Source organism: Pan troglodytes, chromosome 16 (genome assembly GCF_028858775.2).
Source record: "Pan troglodytes isolate AG18354 chromosome 16, NHGRI_mPanTro3-v2.0_pri, whole genome shotgun sequence".
Lineage (NCBI taxonomy): Eukaryota > Metazoa > Chordata > Mammalia > Primates > Hominidae > Pan > Pan troglodytes.
Window position 1 is genome coordinate 25,490,668 of NC_072414.2, and position 22,339 is coordinate 25,513,006.

Below are 22,339 nucleotides of genomic sequence, written 5' to 3' on the forward strand. Positions count from 1 at the left end.
ATCACAGCCAGCTCCAGCGAGAAAAACTAGCTTGGGTACATGCAGCATCTATTTACCAGAAAGTCAATTGCCGTAACAGTGTTTCTTTTGGTGGGAACCAAATAATGGATGTCAAGGATGTGATGCTTTTATTCCTGAAATACCCTTATAAAATATGGGTTTAAATAGTCAACTAGTCCCAGAATAAGGTGCTAGGAGGCACTGTGCTCTGTAGTTGAGGTATAGCAGCCTAAGGTAGTCATGATGAAAAGTTTTCCAGAATGCAGGTTATGATAAGAAAGGATGTTGAGAATGAACATAAGGTAATATCTTAATTTTGTGTAAGGCAACACAGACTAGGAAAATATCCAGAAAAGGGGAAATGAAATGATCAAGAGGGGATAGAAAATAGAATAAATAAGAGACCACATAATCTGGCTTGTATGAGACCAACCCTTCTTCTGAAAACAACCGCAAAGGCTGGATACAGTACCTTCAAAAAAAATGGAAGGTTTCAACAACCAAGCCACCCAAAACATAAGCACAAAATATTGCACATAGAACATAAGTGCACTAAGGTGAGCCCACCTTGATCTTTGTTTTCTCCTTCAGCACATTTGCTGATTTGCAGAACTAGGGCATGGGATCTTGCATTAGCTCAGTTGTGCTAAAGAGTCAGATTGGACATAGGTTCAGCCAAGGCTTCTGGGACTCGAGGTGCCAAGAGTCCAGAGTAGAGAGAACTGCAAAAACATGAGCCTAAAATTCTACGTGCAGTTTCCTCTAGAATCCTAAGCTGACCATGGATGGGGTATGAAGCCAAAATAGTAATGCGAAACTGCTGTGATAATGAAGAGCAAAGCAGAGATGTTGACATTATGACAGTACTAGGGATATACAAGTCAGGGTTCGGGGTATGACAAGTTGGAATTGCCCTGGAAAATACAGTAGGCTTTCCGTTGATCTTTAGAAGAGCTACACCCTGGGAATGAGGGCTGCATGCTGGGAATAAGAACAAATAAAAAATAAATGCCAAAAACCCATCCTCTATTCTTACCAGCCTATCAGAAGAAACTTAAATCCTCTATAGAGTGCAGTAATACCATCTAGAGCCTCTACAGTTTTTCAAACCTACTAAGGCAATGGTAGCATTTAATGAAAGTGGAATTTGTGGATCTTGGCTGTAACTCTGGGTGGGCAGGGACACACTCCAAGGACTCTGTAAATGTGGAGAGATCTCATTTTGCATTGTTGATTTACTGTGTCTGGCCATGCCTTTCTCTTCTAGGACCATAGCCCGCAGATTCACTTAACTGTTAGAATGTATGTGTGAATTTGGGAGGTGCTTTTATAAACTCTCTCCAGCTGGTGTGATGGTGCTCAGCCCTTGACAGGGCTACACTGCTTCATTTCCTAAGAAGCATGTTAAGTGCCCTCTCTAAAAATACAAAGGATGTCTAAATCTGTTGTGTTTTATGAAATGAACAAAACAGTAATCAAGAAAAACCAATCGAGCACAAACAGAATGAAACACCTGATGAGTACCCACTTTAAAGCACCCTCTTTCCTATTCCCATCTTAGGCTTCTTCTCCCTGCTCTTCAGTTGTAAGATTTCTCCGAGAGAAGGAAGGACCTTAGGAACTGGGCTGCTGAGATCAATAGGGTTCATAACAACATTCTAACAACTGCATTTCCCCCAGCCAGTTTTAAATGTGTTATCTGAACAAGTAAAACCTAAGAATTTCGGTCTTTAAGGACCAGAAATCTGGGACCCAGGCCAAAGTAAACATAGTGGCAATGTATTGCTAAACCCAAATGCAACATTGCTAACCAGTTGCTCAGATGTTCTCACAAAGTAATATTTTCTAACAGTTAGTGATTCCGATGGTAACAGTATCCTTTGCTAATGCTTACACTGCAGTATATAGATGGGATGCAAAGTCTTGTTTCAAAAATGAACAAGCCAGTATTCTATTTCATCATATCAGGAAGTACCTTCAAAATAATAAAAAGGAAGAGATGTTTCACATGGAAAGGAAAGTAAGTTGTTTCTTTATGCTAAAAATGAGAGAGACCAACAATCTTTATTTTATAGATATTTTCTAGAGCCACATGTTTTGTCTGTGTTGACATGTAGACTTCCAGGATCTACACTTTGTCTCTCTTTGCTTGCTTCCATCAAGAGGAAACCATGCCAGTGAACTTGGATCAGGATTTGACCTTGACTTGAACCAGGATCAAACTACCTCACTTAACATCTTCCCATACTTGATCATTTTAAGGGAAAAAGCCCCTGACCTCCACACAAAAAGCTGGTAGTCCCAAAAAAATTGTGTCATGATATCCTTAGTGACAAGTAGATACTCTTAGCTTCCAGATAACTTATCTAAGATCAGTACTATACTGCCTCTGATAACAAACACTCATTGAGCACTTATTAGATTCTAGGTGCCATGCCAATTCACTACATGTAAATCATTGAATCCTCCAACCCTCCAAGATAAGTCTATTTGCAGATGGTGAAATCCAAAGCAAGTGGGGTTAACTAACTTGCCCAAGGTCACACAGCTGGTAAGTAGCATTGCAGGACTAGATAAAGGTCTGCTGATATCAGAGCCCATGCTTTCAAATTTACTCTCTAGCCTCCAAGAGAAGCCAGCTACCACCTTGAGCTGCTTTCCCCAGCCCTGCAATTAACTAACTCAGCGTAGTTGGCCTTCAGTTGAGAAACCAAGCCTGATCCCAGTACAGAATTTTGCTTTAAATTGTCTGTCTTTTTCTTCAATTCATCTCTGGAGGAAAAGGCTTTGAACACAGTGACTTTTCCCATTTCCAAGGGTAAGATTCTATGTTCATTTTAAGAGAAAAATCAATTATGAGGTATGTTATCACCCTTTCAAATCTAGGCCTGAGGAATATGTGGTAACTCATACCATGGTGGCACATAAAATTTCATTTTCATTAAAGCGCTGTGTCTAAGGAATGATTCACATGTCACTAATAGGGCGTATGGGTGCAATAACTTCACTAATGTCCCATTCTCAAAATGGACCCAAGGGAGCTTATTTGGAGAAAGGAATAAGAGGGATGAGGGCAATACTGCGGGAAATGTTGACTGCCCATATGTGGAATAATTGTAACCTAGAGCTCCCGTCCCTTGCCCTGTGGGTAGGTCATACTCCATCAGGAAGGCCACATGGATGATGGATTAACACTGCAGAGATGCCAGCGTGAGGAGTCCCAGGCTGCTCGGATCATCCGGAACACTACAGCCTTATTCAGCCAGTTTGTCAGGTATGTTAGCTCCTTTCCTCCTCTACCTAGTGAGTTTGACTCTGTGGCCTGCCAACACCACCACCCACCTCCTTTTGATACTGTGAATGTTTTCAGGAAATAATGATACACCAGCAAAGAGTTTTACCATCAAGAGCTTGAGACTGAAACATATTTCCTACATAGGCGAACTCCTACTAGCTTCACCCTTTGTTCAACAGATGCCCAAGCCCCATTAGTTACTCAGATTGGAGTGATGAATATCCAAGATCTCTGCATGAAAATTAAGTGAAAAGAGTTGGAGTGCATAGGTCCATTTTATGTTTGTGCGTAAAGAGAGAGAGCAAAGAGGAACTGATACACTCCCCCATGTGTTATGTAGAAAGGGTTTCTACAGTCATTCAGAATTGCTGCTATGGTTTGGATCAAAGTAGTTTTGCACTGGAAGCCTTGGGTTACCCAACTGTGGCTGTGGCTTAAATGGGAAAATTAACGGAACTGTCTGCTTGGATCATAATCCCTCCAGTCTAAATAATGCTTCCAAAACAGAACTCTGTGAATTGTTTTCACCAATTACCATGAGAAACTGATTCTGTTGTGAACTGTGCAGTGTTCCAAGACCATTCTTCTCTTGTAGGAAAATCTCTCTAAAGCCAAGGGGTATAAATTACATGTGTGAATTTGCATGAAATGGTAACTTTTTTTCAGATCTTGACTTCTCTTGCTGTTGAAGGACTGCAGTCCAAGGGATGTGTATTAGGAAATAGAATAGGCTGCTGTTGCAGTTCAGAGTAAACTTTTACTTCTTGTTTAAGTAATAATATAAAGTAGGTAGGTGGTTTAGGGAAAATAGGTGGCCTAGCTACTAGGGCTCAGGTTCCTTCCATCTTGCTGCTCTGACATCTCCCACAGATTCTTAAAGTTCATCCCTGGACCAGAGCATCAGCATCACTTGCAAACTTGTTAAAAATGCAGATTCTCAGGTTTTACCTCAAACACACTGAATCAGATACCCTCAGAATAAGATCCAGCAACTCATATTGTTATAGGCCCTCCAGGTAATGCTGATGCATGCTAAAATTTAAACTTGACAATAGAGATCTTAACCTTGGCCACATGCTAGATTTATCTGGGGAGGTTTTAATACCCTGATGCCCAGGCTACATCTTAAACCAATTGCATCAGAATCTGCAGATGTTGGATTCAAATGCCAGTATTTTATTGAAGCTCCCTAGGTGATTGTAACATCAACCTCAGTTGAGAACTGCTATCCTGGGATATTTTTTCATTCACGTGGCCAAAATGTCCAGAATAGATCAATCTATAGAGGAAAAAAGTAGAGGCAGAAGTGGAAAGAGTTACCTAGGGCTGGGGTGTCTTAGGGGGAAAGGGAGAGTGACTGCTACTGTGTAAAGCTTTTTGGAGAGCTGATGAAAACATTCTGAAACTGATGATGACAAAGGTTGCACAACTCTGAATATTCCAAAAGCTAGTGAACCATTGAATTGTGCTCTTTAAATAGGTTACTGTATGATATGTGAACTGTATTTCAATAAAGTTGTTATTTTAAAAAGTCAGTGGGAGTTATGTGCCTGACAATGGGAAAATTATTTTTAAACATCTTTATTGAGGTAGAATTTACATATTACAAAATTCATCCTTTTAAATATACAGTTCCGTGAGACTTTATTTTTTGTTTTTTTTTTTTGTTTGAGATAGGGTCTCACTGCAGCCTTTCTGCCATCCAAGCTCAAGCAATCCTCCCACCTTAGCCTCTTGAGTAGCTGTGACCACACATAAATACCATTACACCTGGCTAATTTTTAAATTTTTTTGTAGAGATGGGGTCTCACTGTGTTGCCCAGGCTGGTCTCAAATTGCTGGGCACAAGTGATCCTCTCACCTCAGCCTCCCAAAATGTTGGCTTTATAGGCATGAGCCACCATCCCTGGCCAATTCAGTAAGTTTTAATATATTTATTTGCAGAGCCTTACAACCATCACTGCAGTTCAGTTTTAGAACATTTCCATCACTCCAAAAATATCTCCTATGCTCATTGCAGTTTATTCTAGTTGCCACCCACAGCCCTAGGCAACCACTAATCTGCTTTCTGTCTCAATTTAATACATTAAATTAATAAATCATAAAATATGTTGTCTTTTGAATCTGGCCTTTTCACTTAGCATTATATTTTTGAAGTTTATTCATTTGTTTCCTCACCTTTTTATTGGTGAAGAGTATTCTTGTGTGTGTGTGTGCATGTATGTGTGTGTGGAGTGAAAGATCTATATAGATAGAGATGCACATATATCACATTTTACTCATTTAGTTGATGAATAGTTGATAGTTTCCATTTTGATTACTAAGAACAATGTTTCTATGGATATTAGTGTAAAAGTTTTCAGATATGGTTTCCATTTCTCTTGGGTAAATACTTAGGAGTGAAATTGCTGAGTCACATATAAATTTGTATAACTTTTTGTTGTATTTTTATTGTGGTAAAATATACATCACATAAATCTTATCATTTTAGCCATTTTTAGGTTTAGTGTCATCACTACTATCCATCTCCACATGTTTTTATCATCCCAAACTGAAACTCTGTATTTATTAAACAAGAACTCCCTATTCTCCTGTCCCTCAGCCCCTTATAACTTCTACTTACTCTCTGCTTCTATGAGTTTATTCTCAGTACCTCATATAAGTGGAAGCACACAATATTTGTCCTTTTGTGTCTGGCTTATCTCACTTAGCAAAATATATTCAAGGTTTGTCCATGTTGTAACATGTAACATTTCATTCCTTTTTAAGGTTGAATAATATTCCATTCTATATAAATACCATGTTTTGTTTATTCAATTGGGTATGTTTCACTTTTTAAGAAACTGAAAATCTGTTTTCCAAAGTGGATGTACCATTTTACATTTCTCTTAGAAATGTCTGAAGTTTCTGTTTTGTTACATCTTTTCCTACATTTGTTACTATCTGACTTTTTGATTGTAGCCATACTAGTAGCTATGAAGTAGTATTATCGTGGTGGTTTCAGTTTGAATTTCCAGAATGAATAATGATACTGGACATTTTATCATGTGCTTATTAGCCATTCATGTATCTTCTTTGGTAAAATGTAATTAAGTATTTTGCCTTTTTAAGTTGGGTCATTTGTCTTAAAATTTGAGAGTTCTTTGTATCTTCTGATTACAATTTTTTTGCCATATTTATGATTTGCAAATATTTTCTCTTGGTCTTTGGCTTTTCTCATTTTTTTAAATGGTGTCTTTTGAAGCACAAACGTTTTAATTTTTGATTAAGTTCAATTTAACATATTTATGGATTCTGCTTTTGGTGTCATATCTAAGAACTCTTTACCTTACTCAAAATCATCATGATTTTCTCCTCTGTGTTTTTCTAAAAGTTTCAAAATTTTAGCGTTTACATTTAGGTCCATGATCTATTTTGAGTCTATTTCTGTGCATAGTATCAGGTAAAGGTTTAAATTAATATTTTTGCGTGTGGCCATATGGATATCAGATTTTCCCCTGCACAGTTTTCTGGAAAGACAATATTTCCCCATCAAGTTACCTGGGCACCTTTGTCAAAAGCCAAGTGATCATAAATATAAGAGTTCTTTCTGGGCGCTTAGTTCTGTTCCATTGATCTATATGCCTGTCATTATTCCAAAATAACACTGTCTTAATTAATGTACCTTTATAGTAAGTATTGAAATCATGTACAGTGAATGCTCCAATTTTTTTACTTCTTTGCAAAATTTATTTTGGTGCTTCTGGGTCCTTTGTATTCCCATGTAAATTTTAGAGTGAGTTTATTAATTTTTGTCCAAAAAAAATTCTGCTGGAATTTTGATGGGTATTAAATTGAATCTAGAGATCAGTTTTGGAGGACTGTTATCCTCATTGAGTCTTCCAATCTTCAAACATAAAATGTCTATTTATTCTTTAATTATTTTCAGGAAGATATTGTGGTTTTTATTATATAAGTCTTGCACTTCTTTTATGAAATGTATTCCTATGTATTTGATTCTTTTTGGTGCTACTACAAATATAATTTTTTAAATTTCATTTCATATTATTTTCTGGTATATAGAAATTAAGTTTTAAAAATACTGATCTTATGTCATTGACCTAATTGAAATTATTTATTAGTTCAGTGGGCTTTTTGGGGAGCAGGTGGATTCTTTAGAACTTTTTACATACAGGATTATGTCATCTGTGAATAAAAAGAGCTTTATTTTTTTCTTTCCAATAGGGATGCCCTTTATTTATTTTTCTTGCATTATTGCAGTGGCTGGAACATCCACTACAATGTGGAATAAAAGTGATGTGAACAGACATTCTTGTCTTGTTCCTGATCTAAGGTGGGGGTGGGGACAGGGTGGGAAACACCAATTTTTCACCCTTAAGTGCGATATTGACTGTAGGGTTTTTGTAGATACCCTTTATCAGGTCAAGGAAGTTCCCTTCTATTCCTAGTTTGTTGAGAGCTTTTATCTTGAATGAGCATTAGATTTTTTCAAATGCTTTTTCTTGGTCTATCGATATGATCATATAGTTTTGTCCTTTGTTAATATGGTTTATTACATTAACTGGTGGAGAATCGGGTATTGATGTTTCTGTTACTGTTGAATTGTCATCTTCTACTTCAATTCCATCAGTTTTTGCTTCACATATTTTGGTTTCTGTTGTTAGGTGCTTGTATGTTTATAATAGATATATATTTCTGATAAATTTGCCCTTTTGTAATTTTAAACTATTTTTCTTTTTTCTCTATGAACAGTTTTGTCTTAAGTCTACTTCATAGAGCCATTCCAGGTGTCTTCAATGTGCAGATTGTGTTTTTTGTTTGTATGGCATATTGTCTTCAATCTTTGTACTTTTAACTTATTTGTGTCCTTGAATATAAAGTGTGTCCCTTGTAGACAACATATATTTCATTTTTAAAAATAGTCTGACAATCTCTCCCTTTCATTGGTATGCTTAATCCATTTATATCTAATGTAATTATTTAGATAACTGGATTTATGTCTGCCACTTTGCTATTTATTTCTTACGTTTCTTTTGTTATTTTTTGGTCCTCTATTCCTCCCTTACTACCTTTTTTTGTGTTAAATAGATATTCTCTAGTGTGACATTTTAATTAATTTGGGTTTTTAAAAATACTTTTTTGAGGAGTTATTCTCTTAGTGGTTGCTCTACGGAACTTAATATATATTTAACTTGAAATAATCCACTTCAAATTAATACTAACTTAACAAAGCAACTTTGCATTAACATTTTTCCATTCTTTGCCTACTCCTTTGTGATAATATTGCCACATATATTACATCTTCATAAGTTATAAGCTCAGCAACACAGTTTTATAATTATTTTATGAAGTTGTTTTTTGAATCAATTACAGGAACATAAAAGAAAGATACATGTTTTTATATTGTTTCTGGTGTTTAACTGCATAGTTACCTTTACCAGTGTTCTTTATTTCTTTGCATGGATTCCAGTTACTGTTTGGTGTCATTTTCTTTCAGCCTGAAGGACTTCCCTTAGTATTTCTTACAAGACAAGCCTGTGACTATTTGCTGATGGACCTGTGTGTGTGGGCTGAATGACAGTTCGAGGTTCAGGCAGTTTAGAGTTCTATCCTGGATTTTGTTTTCTGCTTGTGCGGGAATGAATAGATAGCTAGGGTCCTCTCCAGTTTTTCCCGAGCATGTGTGTGGCCTTGCCCACTGCCTACTCTGCCCTGTTAGAGCTGTTTTGCCATGAGGCGGTGGGGGGAGGGAGATGGAAGCATCAACAGGCTGAAACACCATAGACTCCAACTGTTCTTCCTAAGGCTCATTAAATTAAAAAAAAAAAACTATACACACACACACACACACACACACACACACACACACACATACACACACATACTGGGCTGGGCACAGTGGCTCACGCCTGTAATCCCAGCACTTTGGGAGGCCGAGGTGGGCGAATCACCTGAGGTCGGGGGTTCGAGACCAGCCTGACCAACATGGAGAAACCCCGTCTTTACTAAAAATACAAAAATAGCCGGGCATAGTGGCGCATGCCTGTAATGCCAGCTACTCAGGAGGCTAAGTCATGAGAATCACTTGAACCCAAGAGGTGGAGGTTGCAGTGAGCCAAGATCGTGCCGTTGCACTCCAACCTGGGCAACAACAGCGAAATTCCGTCTCAAAAAATAAATAAAAAATAAAAATAAGATAAAATAAATACTTGATTTTTTGTATGCCTTTAGTCAATTTCCAGAGTCCAGAGATTGTTATTTTGAATGATTTTGCCCAATTTTTTTATTATTTTGTGTGAGAAAAGATTTACTGAGCTCTTTATTCAGCTGTTAAGTCCCACCCTCAAGAGGGAAATTCTTGATTCTTCCAGGCACAGGATATTTTAGAAAAAAAGGACTAATGAAAAAATATCAATGCTGAGGGGGTGTGGGCTGCAAAAGTTATAGTATTTGGATTTTGTGATAGCTAGGAAGTGAAGGAGAAAAAAACATTTTGGAAGTAGATTCTTCTTTCCCATCTCTTTTGAGAAACCAACTTTGTATGCTGTGTGCACACGGAAACCAGGAGGAGGGGTGGCCTTCTGGGAGCACATTAAGGCTAAGGGAATAGGGAAGGAACAAGAAAGAAAAATGAAGACGAAGAGGTTAAAATTTCATCATGCTATCTCATCATCCTCTGTAGAGTTGCTGGGAACTGTCCAGTAGAATGAACAGTGTGATCGATTAAGGAGTCTGAAAAACTCTGCTGAGGAAAAGATACTGTCAGCTGTCCTCTAAGTTTAACCTTAGAAGAGAGACAACAAATAAATCATTATGTTACGAGAAATATTCAGAATCACCTGGGACCTCACTTGAATTTAGTAAAAGAATTCATTGGCAAAGGCCTAAGAATATAGTGGGACAGGCTATAGGGAGTTGAAGAAGGTGGGAAGGGATAGGTGCTAATTGTAGTTGTTTCTGAGTTGAGGCTCTGACTTATCTCTATACATTGGGCTTTACTCTCTGAGGTTCTTCTAGAGTAGAATATGAATGCCATGATGCTTTTCAGAAGTAATGTCTGTTTTCACCATTGCTCCCCATGCCAAGCATGTGATATGTCTTATTTTTTGAGGATGGAATGAATCTGCCTTAGTCTAGTGGAGGACTATAATATTCATGTTTCTTCAAGGGGCAAGATGAAGTAGTCCAGCAGTGAGAACCCAACAGACAGAAAATTAGACCTGAAGTACCCTGGCAATCAAAGAGTGCACCTTTCCTATTTTCCAGGTGCTACATGGAAGCATAAGAGGCTTAGCGGCAACCCAAATATCACACTGATAATGGCAGTGGCAAGGCTGAGACCTGAGATTTCCAACTCCCTGTGTGGTGCATTTGCTGCCTCAGCGAGCTACAAAAATGTCTATAAACCTCTTGCTGTCATCTTTTCTTATCATGTAAAGAATTATTCTTGACCACCCTTGATGTTTCTAGTAAAATGAAAGTGTTTTTAAAACAAAAAGCAAAAAGTAAGCCCTGGAACTGGACCAAAATATTGAGGAAAATGTATTCATTCCTTCACTGAATTCAGAAGTGGGAAGTTCTATCAAATTGAGTTTCATACTGCCAAGCCTTCATCTCATGTACTCATGGCATTCTCTTCCCCACTATTTTTGTGTCTAATAATATCCCAGGTAGTCATTTGCAAACACTAACTGAGAACTTACAATGTGCCAGGCACTGCTAGGAGTTGAATACACACTGATGTGCCTCCCTGCCTATAATAAGCTTACAGTCCCCCATTATTCCTTCCCCATTGCATGCACTTGGCATTTTTAATACAAAATTGGAATGATCACCTCACAGCCTGATTGCTTTCAGAACTTTTTGAGTCTTTGGGCCCAGATGAAAATCTTCCCTTAGCATGTATGCAGATTAATATTTAGCAGTTGGTGAATAAGCAAATATACTGTAAATGCCTAGGAGAGCTCATTAGAAATTGGCCATCAAGAAGAAGCCGTGCTAAATGCTCCAATTAAAAGACACAGAATGGCAAGCTGGGTCAGTAGTCAAGACCCATTCATGTGCCGTATTCAAGAGACCCATCTCACATGCAAAGACATGCATAAGCTTGAAATAAAGGCCCGAGGAAAATTTACCAAGCAAATGCAAAGTGGAAAAAAGCAGGGGTTACAATCTTAGTTTCTGACAAGACAGACTTTAAACGAACTAAGATCAAAAAAGACAAAGAAGGGCATTACATAATAATAAAGAGTTCAATTCAACAAGAAGAGCTAACTATCCTAAATATATGTGTACCTAATGCAGGGGCACCCAGATCTATAAAACAAGTTCTTAGAGACCTGTAAAGAGACTTAGACTCCCACACAATAATAGTGGGAGACTTTAACTCCCCACTGTCAATATTAGATCATTGAGACAGAAAATTAACAAAGATATTCAGGACCTCAGTATCAGTTCTGGATCAAGTGGACCTGATAAATGTCTACATAACTCTCCATGCAAAAACAACAGAATATACATTCTTCTCAGTGCCACATGACACTTACTCTAAAATCAATCACATAATTGCAAGTAAAACACTTCTCAGCAAATGCAAAAGAATTGAAATCATAACAGTCTCAGACCACAGCAAAATCAAATTAGAACTCAAGAAACTCGCTCAAAATCACACAACTACATGGGAAGTGAACAACCTGCTCCTGAATGACTCCTGGGTAAATAATGAAATTAAGGCAGAAATCAAGAAGTTCTTTGAAACCAATAAGAACAAATAGGCAATGTACCAGAATCTCTGGGATGCAGCTAAAGTAGTATTAAGAGGGAAGTTTATAGCACTAAATGCCCACCTCAAAAAGCTAGAAAGATCTCAAATTGACATCCTAACATCACAACTAAAAGAACTGGAGAACCAAGAGCAAACAAACCCAAAAGCTAGCAAAAGACAAGAAATAACCAAGATCAGGGCAGAACTAAAGGAGATAGAGACACAGAAAGCCCTTCAGAGCATCAACAAATACAGGAGCTGGTTTTTTAAAAACAAATTAATAAAATAGACTGCTAGCTAGACTAATGAAGAAAAGAGAAGAATCAAATAGACACAATAAAAAATGATAAAGGGGATATTAGCATTGACCCCACAGAAATTCAAACAACCATCAGAGAATATGATAAACACCTCTATGCAAATAAACTAGAAAATTGAGAAAGAATGGATAAATTCCTGGACATATACACCCTCCCAAGACTAAACCAGGAAGAAATTGAATTCCTGAATAGACCAATGATGAGTTCTGAAATTGAGGCAGTAATAAATAGCCTACCAACCAGAAAAGCCCAGGACAGGATGGACTTAACAGCTGAATTCTGCCAGAATTCTACCAGGTACAAAGAGGAGCTGGTACCATTTCTTCTGAAACTGTTTCAAACAATTGAAAAGGAGAGACTCCTCCCGAACTCATTTCATGAGGCCAGAATCATCCTGATACCAAAACCTGGCAGAGATGAACAAAAAGAGAAAACTTCAGGCCAATATCCCTGATGAACATCAATGTGAAAATCTCTATAAAATATTGGCAAACCAAATCCAGCAGCACATCAAAAAGCTTATCCAGCATGATCAAGTTGGCTTCATCCCTGGGATGCAAGGCTGGTTCAACATATGCAAATCAATAAACACAATTCATCACATAAACAGAACTAAAGACAAAAATCACATGATTATCTTCATAGACACAGAAAAGGTCTTTGATAAAATTCAACATTTCTTCACAGTTAATACTCAACAAACTAGGTATTGATGGGACATACCTCAAAATAATAAAAGCCATTTATGACAAACCCACAGCCAATATCATACTGAATGAGCAAAAGCTGGAAGCATTCCCCCTTGAAAACCAGCACAAGACAAGGATGTCCTTTCTCACAGCTCCTGTTTAACGTAGTGTTGGAAGTTCAGGCCAGGTCAATCAGGCAAGAGAAAGAAATAAAGGGTATTCACACAGGAAGAGAGGAAGTCAAACTGTCTCTGTTTGCAGATGACATGATCCTGTATCTAGAAAACGCCGTCATCTCAATCCAAAAGCTTCTTAAGCTGATAAGCAACTTCAGCAAAGTCTCAGGATACAAAATCAATGTGCAAAAATCACAAGCATTCCTAAACACCAACAGCGGACAAGCGGAGAGCCAAATCATGAATGAATTCCCATTAATACTTGCTACAAAGAGAATAAAATACCTAGGAATACAGCTAACAAGGGAAGTGAAGGACTTCTTCAAGGAGAACTAAAAAACACTCCTCAAAGAAATTAGAGATGACCGAAACAAATAGAAAACACTCCATGCTCATGGATAGGAAGAATCAATATCATGAAAATGGCCATACTGCCCAAAGTAGTTAATAGATTCAATGCTGTTCCCATTAAACTACCATTGACATTCTTCACAGAATTAGAAAAAACTACTTTAAAATTCATGTGGAACCAAAAAAGAACCCATATAACCAAGACAATCCTGAGCAAAAAGAATAAAGACAGAGGCATCACACTACCCAACTTCAAACTATGTTATAAGGCTACAGTAACCAAAACAGCATGATACTGATACAAAAACAAACACATAGACCGATAGAAGAGAATAGAGAACTCAGAAATAAGACCACACATCTACAACCATCTGATCTTTGACAAACCTGACAAAAACAAGCAATGGGGAAGTGATTCCCTATTTAATAAATGATGCTGGGAGAACTGGCTAGCCATGTGCAGAAAATTGAAACTGGACCCCTTCCTTACACCTTATACAAAAATTAACTCAAGATGGATTAAAGACTTCAGTGTAAGACCCAAAACTATAAAAACCCTAGAAGAAAATGTAGGCAATACCATGCAGGACATAGGCATAAGCAAAGATTTCATTATAAAAACGTCAAAAGCAAATGCAACAAATGCAAAAATTGACAAATGGGATCCAATTAAACTAAAGAGCTTCTGCACAGCCAAAGAAACTATCATCAGAGTGAACAGACAACCTACAGAATGGGAGAAAATTTTTGCAATCTCTCCATCTGACAAAAGTCTAATATCCAGAATCTACAAGGAATTTAAATTTACAAGAAAAAAAAACTCATTAAAAAGTGAGCAAAGGATATAAACAGACAATTCTCAAAAGAAGACATTTATGTGGCCAACAAACATAGGAAGAAAAGCTCAACATCACTGATCACTAGAGAAATGCAAGTCAAAACCACAATGACATACCATCTCATGCTAATCAGAGTGGCAAGTATTAAAAAGTCAAACAACAGATGCTGGCGAGGCTGTGGAGAAATAGGAATGCTTTTAAACTATTGGTAGGAATGTAAATTAGTTCAACCATTATGGAATACAGTGTAGCAATTCCTCAAATACCTAGAGCCAGAAATACCATTTGACCCAGCAATCCCATTACTAGGTATATACCCAAAGGAATATAAATCATTCTGTTATAAAGATACAGGTGCACATATGTTCACTGAAGCTCTAGGCACAATAGCAAAGACATAGAATCAACCCAAATGCCCATCAGTGATAGACTGGATCAAGAAAATGTGGAACATACACACCATGGAATACTATGCACCCATAAAAAGGAATGAGATCATGTCCTTAGCAGGGACATGGATGGAGCTGGAAGCGATTATCCTCAGCAAACTAATTCGGGAACAGAAAACAAAGCACCACATGTTCTCAGTTATAAGTGGGACCTGAACAATGAGAACACATGGACACAGGGAGGGGAACAACACACACTATGGCCTGTCGAGGGGTGGGGGGTAGGAGGAGGCAGAGCATCAGGAAAGATAGCTAATGCATGCCGGGCCTAATACTTAGGTCAGGGGTTGTTAGGTGCAGCAAACCACCATGGCACACGTCTGTGTAACAAACCTGCACATCCTGCACATGTATCCCAGAACTTAGAATAAAAAAAAAAAAAAAACAAAAACAAAAAACTCCTCGTGATGTTACTTGCACATTGAGCCAATTCTCAATCACTCAGGGCCTTATGATGCAAACCCACAAGAGAAAGGTCCATTTCCCCTTCCTCTTCATAGCCTTTGCCCTCTGAGAGGCTCCCAGGTGTACTGCTCAAGGAGGTGGGGAAATGAAGGGTCATTTTGTTATCTATGGTGCTTTGTATTCTCTCTGTGTTGAAGGGGTTTAATTACAAAAAATTGGCAGAGATTAAAACAGAAAAAGAGACAGAGAAACTTGCGGAATAGGAGGAACACAACAGGGAGAGAGAGATGGAAGGGCAGGTAACATGTGGTTGGGGAACACCAAGAAACAAAGAGGGACAGACCTCAAGGCAGAGAAGAAGGATGTTTGAGAGACAGGGGACACTGAGAAAGGAGGGTGATATTCAAAGAGGGAACACAGGGAGAGGAAAGTCAGATGAAAGGACCACAGATACAGAAAGTAAAGGAACCATCAACAAATGGAGTGAAGGAAAGCAGGCATGTACACAGAGAAACGTGATGAGAAAAACACATGCAGAGATCTCAGAAGACACATAGAGACGTGGAGGGGGTGCAAGAGGAGAGACAAAACTAACATGGAGATAGAGGCAAAGACCCAGTGATAGAAATCCTTCCAGCCTTAGGATTAATCAATGCCAAGAAGGTGTGATTGTTTAAAAGAATCATGGGTTAAGAAGTTTATTTTTTCTAAATGTTTTTATTAAAAAAAAAAAATGTGTGACAGACAACCAGGGGTAAATGGAAGGGGAAGCATCTGCTATAGTTAGAAGAGTCACTGTCAAAATCACAGTTGAAATTACCTCTTTAGATTACAGGGAAATCATGGTTAGACATTCAGTGAATACCCATTGATGCTATGTGCTGAAATATTACAGTAATATTAACAGGATGAGTTATAAGTTGCTTGAAAATAAATGTGCTAAAAGGAGTCACTTCCCCTTGTTTATGAAAATAGCTTTAAACTTGATTGTGAATATTTCCTTCTGTTGCTCTGATATCTGGGAAACTTCATTTTGTAGCTGCTGGTACAGTGGCCGCCCAAGGAAGCAACTCATGGTGCACCGTGGGGGGCTGTTAGGAGCGGGACCCAGTGGGTGTTCATCAGGGCCCTGCTGCTGGCTGGTGCCTAAACCATGTCAATCTCATGGTTTTTAGCGGAAACAATCGCACAGCTGCCCCCATCACCCTGCCTATAGAAGAAGTCCTGCAGACCCTACAGGACTTGATCGCCTACTTCCAGCCCCCGGAGGAGGAGATGCGACATGAAGACAAGCAGAACAAGCTCCGCTCACTCAAAAACAGACAAAATCTTTTCAAGGAAGAGGTAAGTCGAAAAATGAAAAGTTGAAATTCACTTAGTGTCCAGAGCTAGAATATCCCTGTGACTACAACTTAGCTTTGTCTTTCTGCATGCACGTGTTTATGAGAGAGCCAGAGGACAAGAGAGATTTGGAAGCTGGGAAATTGGAAGCCAACCTTCCCTGTCCACCAAACCTGGTTACATTAGCAATGGCTCGCACGTTCAAACCAGATTACATTTTAAAGCTTCAGTGCCACATGTGTATCAAATATACATTTTCAGTAAATTTCAGCTGTGAGAGCATGACATTGGCTGTGATTCCCAAGTTTTGGGAAACGTTAGAATTACCTGGGAAACCTGTTTGAAAAATACAGATGCCTGGATTCTACCACATTGAGAATACCTGAGAAGCTGGTTTAAAAGACACAGAAGACGCTGTCTTATGTCAGAATTGAGCATCTGAGTCACTGGGAGTGGGGCCTGGCCATGAGGAAAATATCAGCTAGGGGCTTAAGAGACCCAGGACCTCATTCTGGTTCCATCTCCAGCTGTGTGTGACCACAGACAAGCCACAAGCCTTTTCCAGACTCGGAGATGTGATGATTTAGTGCCAACAGGCCATGGTTGTACTTCTGGGCCTGCCATGCCTGGGCACAGGGCTTGTCCCTTGGGCATTTCCAAAGTTAGTGGTGTGGGATGTAAACCATCCCAGCTCAGTCTTCTGATCTAACCAGACTTTGGCCTCAGGGGCATTCTCTATGACTTAAAGGCTACTGAAATTCCATTTACCATCTCCCTCCCATGCGCTAAGAACAGCTAGCACAGATTTTTACTGGGTGGCATAGTATTTCAAATTAGCTAGAAAAGTGGTTGAAGATCCTCTTGTACTGCTATTGTTTCTAAATCCCCTTTTTTTGCAGGGGGCCGGGGGGGTGGGGAGGTAGGAAGCAAGCATGGCTGTTTTGTGCATCTGAATGGAACTTGAACTTACTTGATATTTAAGAGAAAAATAGGTACTATATCCAGAGCTGTTTCTGGGTGAGTCAGAACCACTTCACACCAGACTGAAAGCAGGTTTTTGTGAAACTCATTCACCCTCCCTCTTCCTAAGTATGTCCTTGGATTGAGTTAAGCACGTGGGGGCAACCCGTCAGAAGAGGCTGCTGACTCACTCTCCAAATGGATGCTATTTAGGTCTCTCAGACATAAAAATACATATTTTGTTTTTAGGAGGGAAAAAAAACAAAACCCAACTGGCACCATGAAGGTCTATTTGCATATTGGCATTTTCAGCTTTAAAAGGTGAATGATACAGGAGGGGAAAGAGCAAAAGGGATTGTGCTTTCTTAATCAGCAATGTTTACATTTTCCTCCACTCTCCTTCTCAGGGAATGTTGGCCCTTGTCTTAAATTGCATTGACCGCTTAAATATCTACAATAGCGTAGCACACTTTGCAGGGATTGCAAGGGAAGAGAGTGGCATGGCCTGGAAAGAAATTCTGAACCTCCTCTACAAATTGCTGGGTAAGTACACATACAGTGCCTTCTCCCTGGGATGATTTCCATGGGATTTCCACGTGCAATCCCAAGATTGTCTTTAACTTGCCATTAACCCTGTGATACTTGGACTGCCTCATTCCTTAGAAGTCTTTTGTTAACCATTCAATTTTAACCCAGCTGTTCATTCTGTTAACTAGTAGCAGCCAGTGGAAGCAGATGATAATCAGTTTCCCTGTAACTACCTGGGAAACTCTTTGACAGACATCTACACTCCCTCAACCTCTATTCCTTACCTTTCATGAGGAAACGAGACTAGAACACATTTATGATGTCTTCCAGTTTTAAACTTCTGCAAAGATATCACCTGCACTTTAAGAATTGTTATTCTTTTAAATCTGTGCCCTCTCACTTGTCCACTTGTTAGTCATGATTCTCACTGCTTTGGCCTGTAATTTATTTCATTTTGGTGAAAAGAAAAAGGTGGGAAGTAAGAATATTCCAGCAACAAGCTTATCTTCTCACAATATGGAGTGTGTAGTGAAGTTCTGATGCCTGCTACAACAGGTTCCATCCAATAGGCCTAGGCCACCCGCCTATGGGTGGGAGGCAGAGAGAAGACAGTATGAGCCTGTGCAAGAAGGCGGCCACCAGGAGTTGCTCAGACACTGTGATAAGCTAGTACTTTAGGGCTTTGCTCTGAAGTGTGTGTCCCACTGAGAGGAAATCTATCATAGGAAGTTCGCTAGGCCAGAAGGGAGCCCAGAGAAATCAGTCCGGACCTATTCCCCAGCTTAGGGTTGAGGCTGATTGGATTACCACAGTACTGATCAATTGCCACTGTATGACCCTGTAAAGTGTCTTCAAACTCTAATGTTTTGTATTGACCCAGTAGGCATGATTTTAACAATAATACCTAACAATTATTGATCTCTTTGTGAGCGGTGAAATATCGCTTTTGAACTCCAGAGCAACACTTTAAGGGTCAGTTACTATTATTATTGTCATTTCACTGATGAAGAAACCGATGTACATAGATGCTCATAACCCAAGGTTACACATCTAGTAACTGATGGAGCTATGGCTTGAGACCCAGCAGTCTAACTCCAGGACTCTTATGCTTAACTTCCTTGCTGCAACTGATCTGAAAAGGAGGTTAGGAGCTCAGACTTGAATTGTGTCCTTTACTGACTGAAGATACAAAGCTGAGGCCCTGGAGGAGGCCTTTCTTTATCCTAAATTTGCCATGTATCAGCCTCAGTGAAATTCCAATTCAAACGTATCATGTGAAGGGCAAGCTACTTGTGGGCGAATCAATTTACATGGACTTGTTCCAGATTTGCGTCTACTCTTTTTGCCCTGTGGAGAGAAGGTTATTTGGTGTAGATTGGTAAAACTCAAATGACAGCATATTTTCTCCCTCTCTCTGCAGTATCATCTGCCAGTGGCTTTCAAGTAGGAACAGACATCAGGGTCAGCTGGAGAGCTGGTTACAATACAGATGCCGAGCCCCACCCCAGAGTTTCTAAATCAGTAAAGCTGGATGAGGCCTGAGAATTTGCGTTTTTAACAAATTCTTAGGTGATGCTGATCCAGGGACCATGACTCAAGAACCACTGTCAAATAGGGATATATTTTAGATATTTTATAGTTACATGTTGCTATTTTTCATCCATTACTGTGTAGCCAACCTTTCCAGCTGTGTTCACTGGGATGCCTTCCTTTAGCGCTGAAGAATAATAAATCTGTAGCTAAATTTAAGAAAACATTGCAAGAAGTTGAGTTCTTAAGTCAGTAACCAAGCCAATATTAAATTCTTGCTTATCACTATCTGAAGTAATTTCATTACTCTATGCATTTATTGTCTCCATTGCCTACTTGATGAAGGCAGGGAATCTCCCTCCCTTTCTCATTGCTCTAGTCTGAACAACTGGACAGGTGTTTGGTACATAGCAGACTCTCTGGAAATACTTGTAAAGTGAGTCAATACTAGATTTTTATTTTTCTAAGTATAGAAAGAGGTTGGGTGTGGTGGTTCACACCTGTAATTCCAACAGTTTGGGAGGCTGAGGTGAGGAGGATCAATTGACACCAAGAGTTCAAGACCAGCCTGGGCAACATAGTGAGACCCCCATCTCAATAAAAAATATTTACGCCAGGCATGGTAGCTCGCTCCTGTAATCCCAGCACTTTGGGAGGCTGAGGCAGGTGGATCACTTGAGGTCAGGAGTTCGAGACCAGCCTGGCCAACATGGTGAAGCCCTGTCTCTACTAAAAATACAAAAATTAGCTGGGTGTGGTGGTGCATGCCTGTAATCCCAGCTACTTGGGAGGCTGAGGCAGGAGAATCACTTGAACCCAGGAGGTGGAGGTTGCAGTGAGCCGAGATTGCACCACTGTACTCCAGCCTGGGCAACAAGAGTGAAAACTCCATCTCAAAAAACAAACAAACAAACAAAAAAAACTTAAAAATTCGCTGGGCATGGTGGTGCATGCCTGTAGTCTCAGCTACTCTGGAGGCTGAGGCAAGAGGATCACTTAAGCCCAGGAGTTTGAGGCTGCAGTGAGCCACTACACTCCAGCCTGGGTGACTGGGTGAGACTGTCACTTAAAAAAAGACAAAAAAAGAAAGAATTGTGTCAAAGGGCTAGATAGGGTGAGATTGGCATTCAGTTCCTTTTAGTCGCTAAGCAAGTGAAGTATTCGACAGCTTTCCAAGTTCTCATGCCCATCATTATATCCTTTAACCTCTATGATCAAATATCTCCTTGTTTGCAGCTGCTCTCATTCGCGGAAACAGAAACAATTGCGCTCAATTCTCCAATAACCTTGATTGGCTCATCAGTAAATTGGACAGACTAGAATCTTCCTCAGGTGAGAATTGACAGGAAACTATAACTAGAAAAGATGAAGGGTGTTTTTTTTCTTTCTGTAAAAAAAGAAAACAAAGTTGAATCTTTTCCAGTGGATTGCAAACAATCCTCAAATCATACTTCAAAATTAAAAAGAAATAGTCTTCAAGCTTCCTGGCACCTGTACGACTTTATTTAACAACTCTAACCCAGACTTCAACAATCCTTCCTTTTTAAATTTTTTACTCTGTGCCTTCATTGTTATTCCGTGCCTTCATTTTTAATCCTTGGGTCCATTAATCACCCCCCTCCTCCCCGCCACCTCACCCACCCAGTGATCCTGGTCTCCTTCTAACTCCCATTATATTCTTATTCTCTGGGTTTTTAAACCCTTTTCAATGTTGCCCAAACTATTTCTTACAGTCTAAAAGCGGGAGTGAAGAATGACAGGGATGAGAGGAAAAATGATCCCCACTCACCCTCTCTCCCGTGACTCACCCTTCACATCATATCTATAGTCCTCCCTCATGACTTATGGAGAATCTGAGCCAAGAGTGTGGTCATCATTGGGAAGTGACCATGCTGCAGGGCTTAGCAGTTTGCTTCCTCCGAGATGAGTAAACATGGCAGGTATAGGCCCCTCATGGGAAAGCTGAAGGGTTTTGATGCTTTTCTCACAGTGTAGAAATGACAGGTGCTTTAACAGACCGGCCAAGAGAGGTTCCCCCAAGGATCATCCACCTACACACGTCTTCCTAAGCCTCTCTTTTCTTCAGTGCCTTGGTCTTATGGGCTAGATTACATTTCAGGGTAACTTATGAAAACATTGAGAAAAAAACAGAATCAAAAGAAATTTTCCTAATAAAACTAATTAAGCTATTAGCCACCTACTTCCCTTGAATTTCAATCATGATATTACCGTGTATGTGCCAGGCTGCAGAGGCACTAGTTTTTCTTAAGCCTTCACTTATATAACCTATCCAGTGTGCCAAAAAAAAGGGGGAAAAGCCAAATAGACTTTATTGTGTGAGCTTACAATTTGTTTGATACATGAGTAGACCTAAAATAAAAATAATTTCTAGTGTAGTTCCTAGAAAAATTCTTATTTGGGAGAAACTCAGAATATTTTCCAAATTACTTGAATGACCTTTAGAATTTATAGTAAACTGGACGTCTTCTTTTATATCTATTTTTAAATGAAGTATTATGTGGTTTGATCAAATGAAAAATTTTATTTTATAGCTGCTTCTCTGTATTTTGACATACAAAGATCATGTCTTTGTCCAGGAAGCGGGAGATAGGGTTTGTGCTGAATTAAAATCACCAGTAAATTACAGACTGGTTGGCTCCCAGGGGGCTCTGAAGTCTACCGGAAATGATGC

The 22,339-nt window shown here is 39.2% G+C and overlaps 1 protein-coding gene across 9 annotated transcripts in view; it reads left to right on the plus strand.

Moving 5' to 3' along the window:
* RYR3 (ryanodine receptor 3) overlaps positions 1-22,339 on the plus strand; it is a 563,725-nt gene that overhangs the window by 259,530 nt on the left and 281,856 nt on the right. For all 9 annotated transcript variants that reach the window (XM_016927886.4, XM_016927893.4, XM_016927892.4 and 6 more), the window contains exons 12-15: positions 3,153-3,274; positions 16,464-16,632; positions 17,997-18,132; positions 20,884-20,979. In XM_016927886.4, coding sequence (XP_016783375.2) covers positions 3,153-3,274; positions 16,464-16,632; positions 17,997-18,132; positions 20,884-20,979 — 523 coding nt within the window. The remainder of the gene's footprint in view (positions 1-3,152; positions 3,275-16,463; positions 16,633-17,996; positions 18,133-20,883; positions 20,980-22,339) is intronic.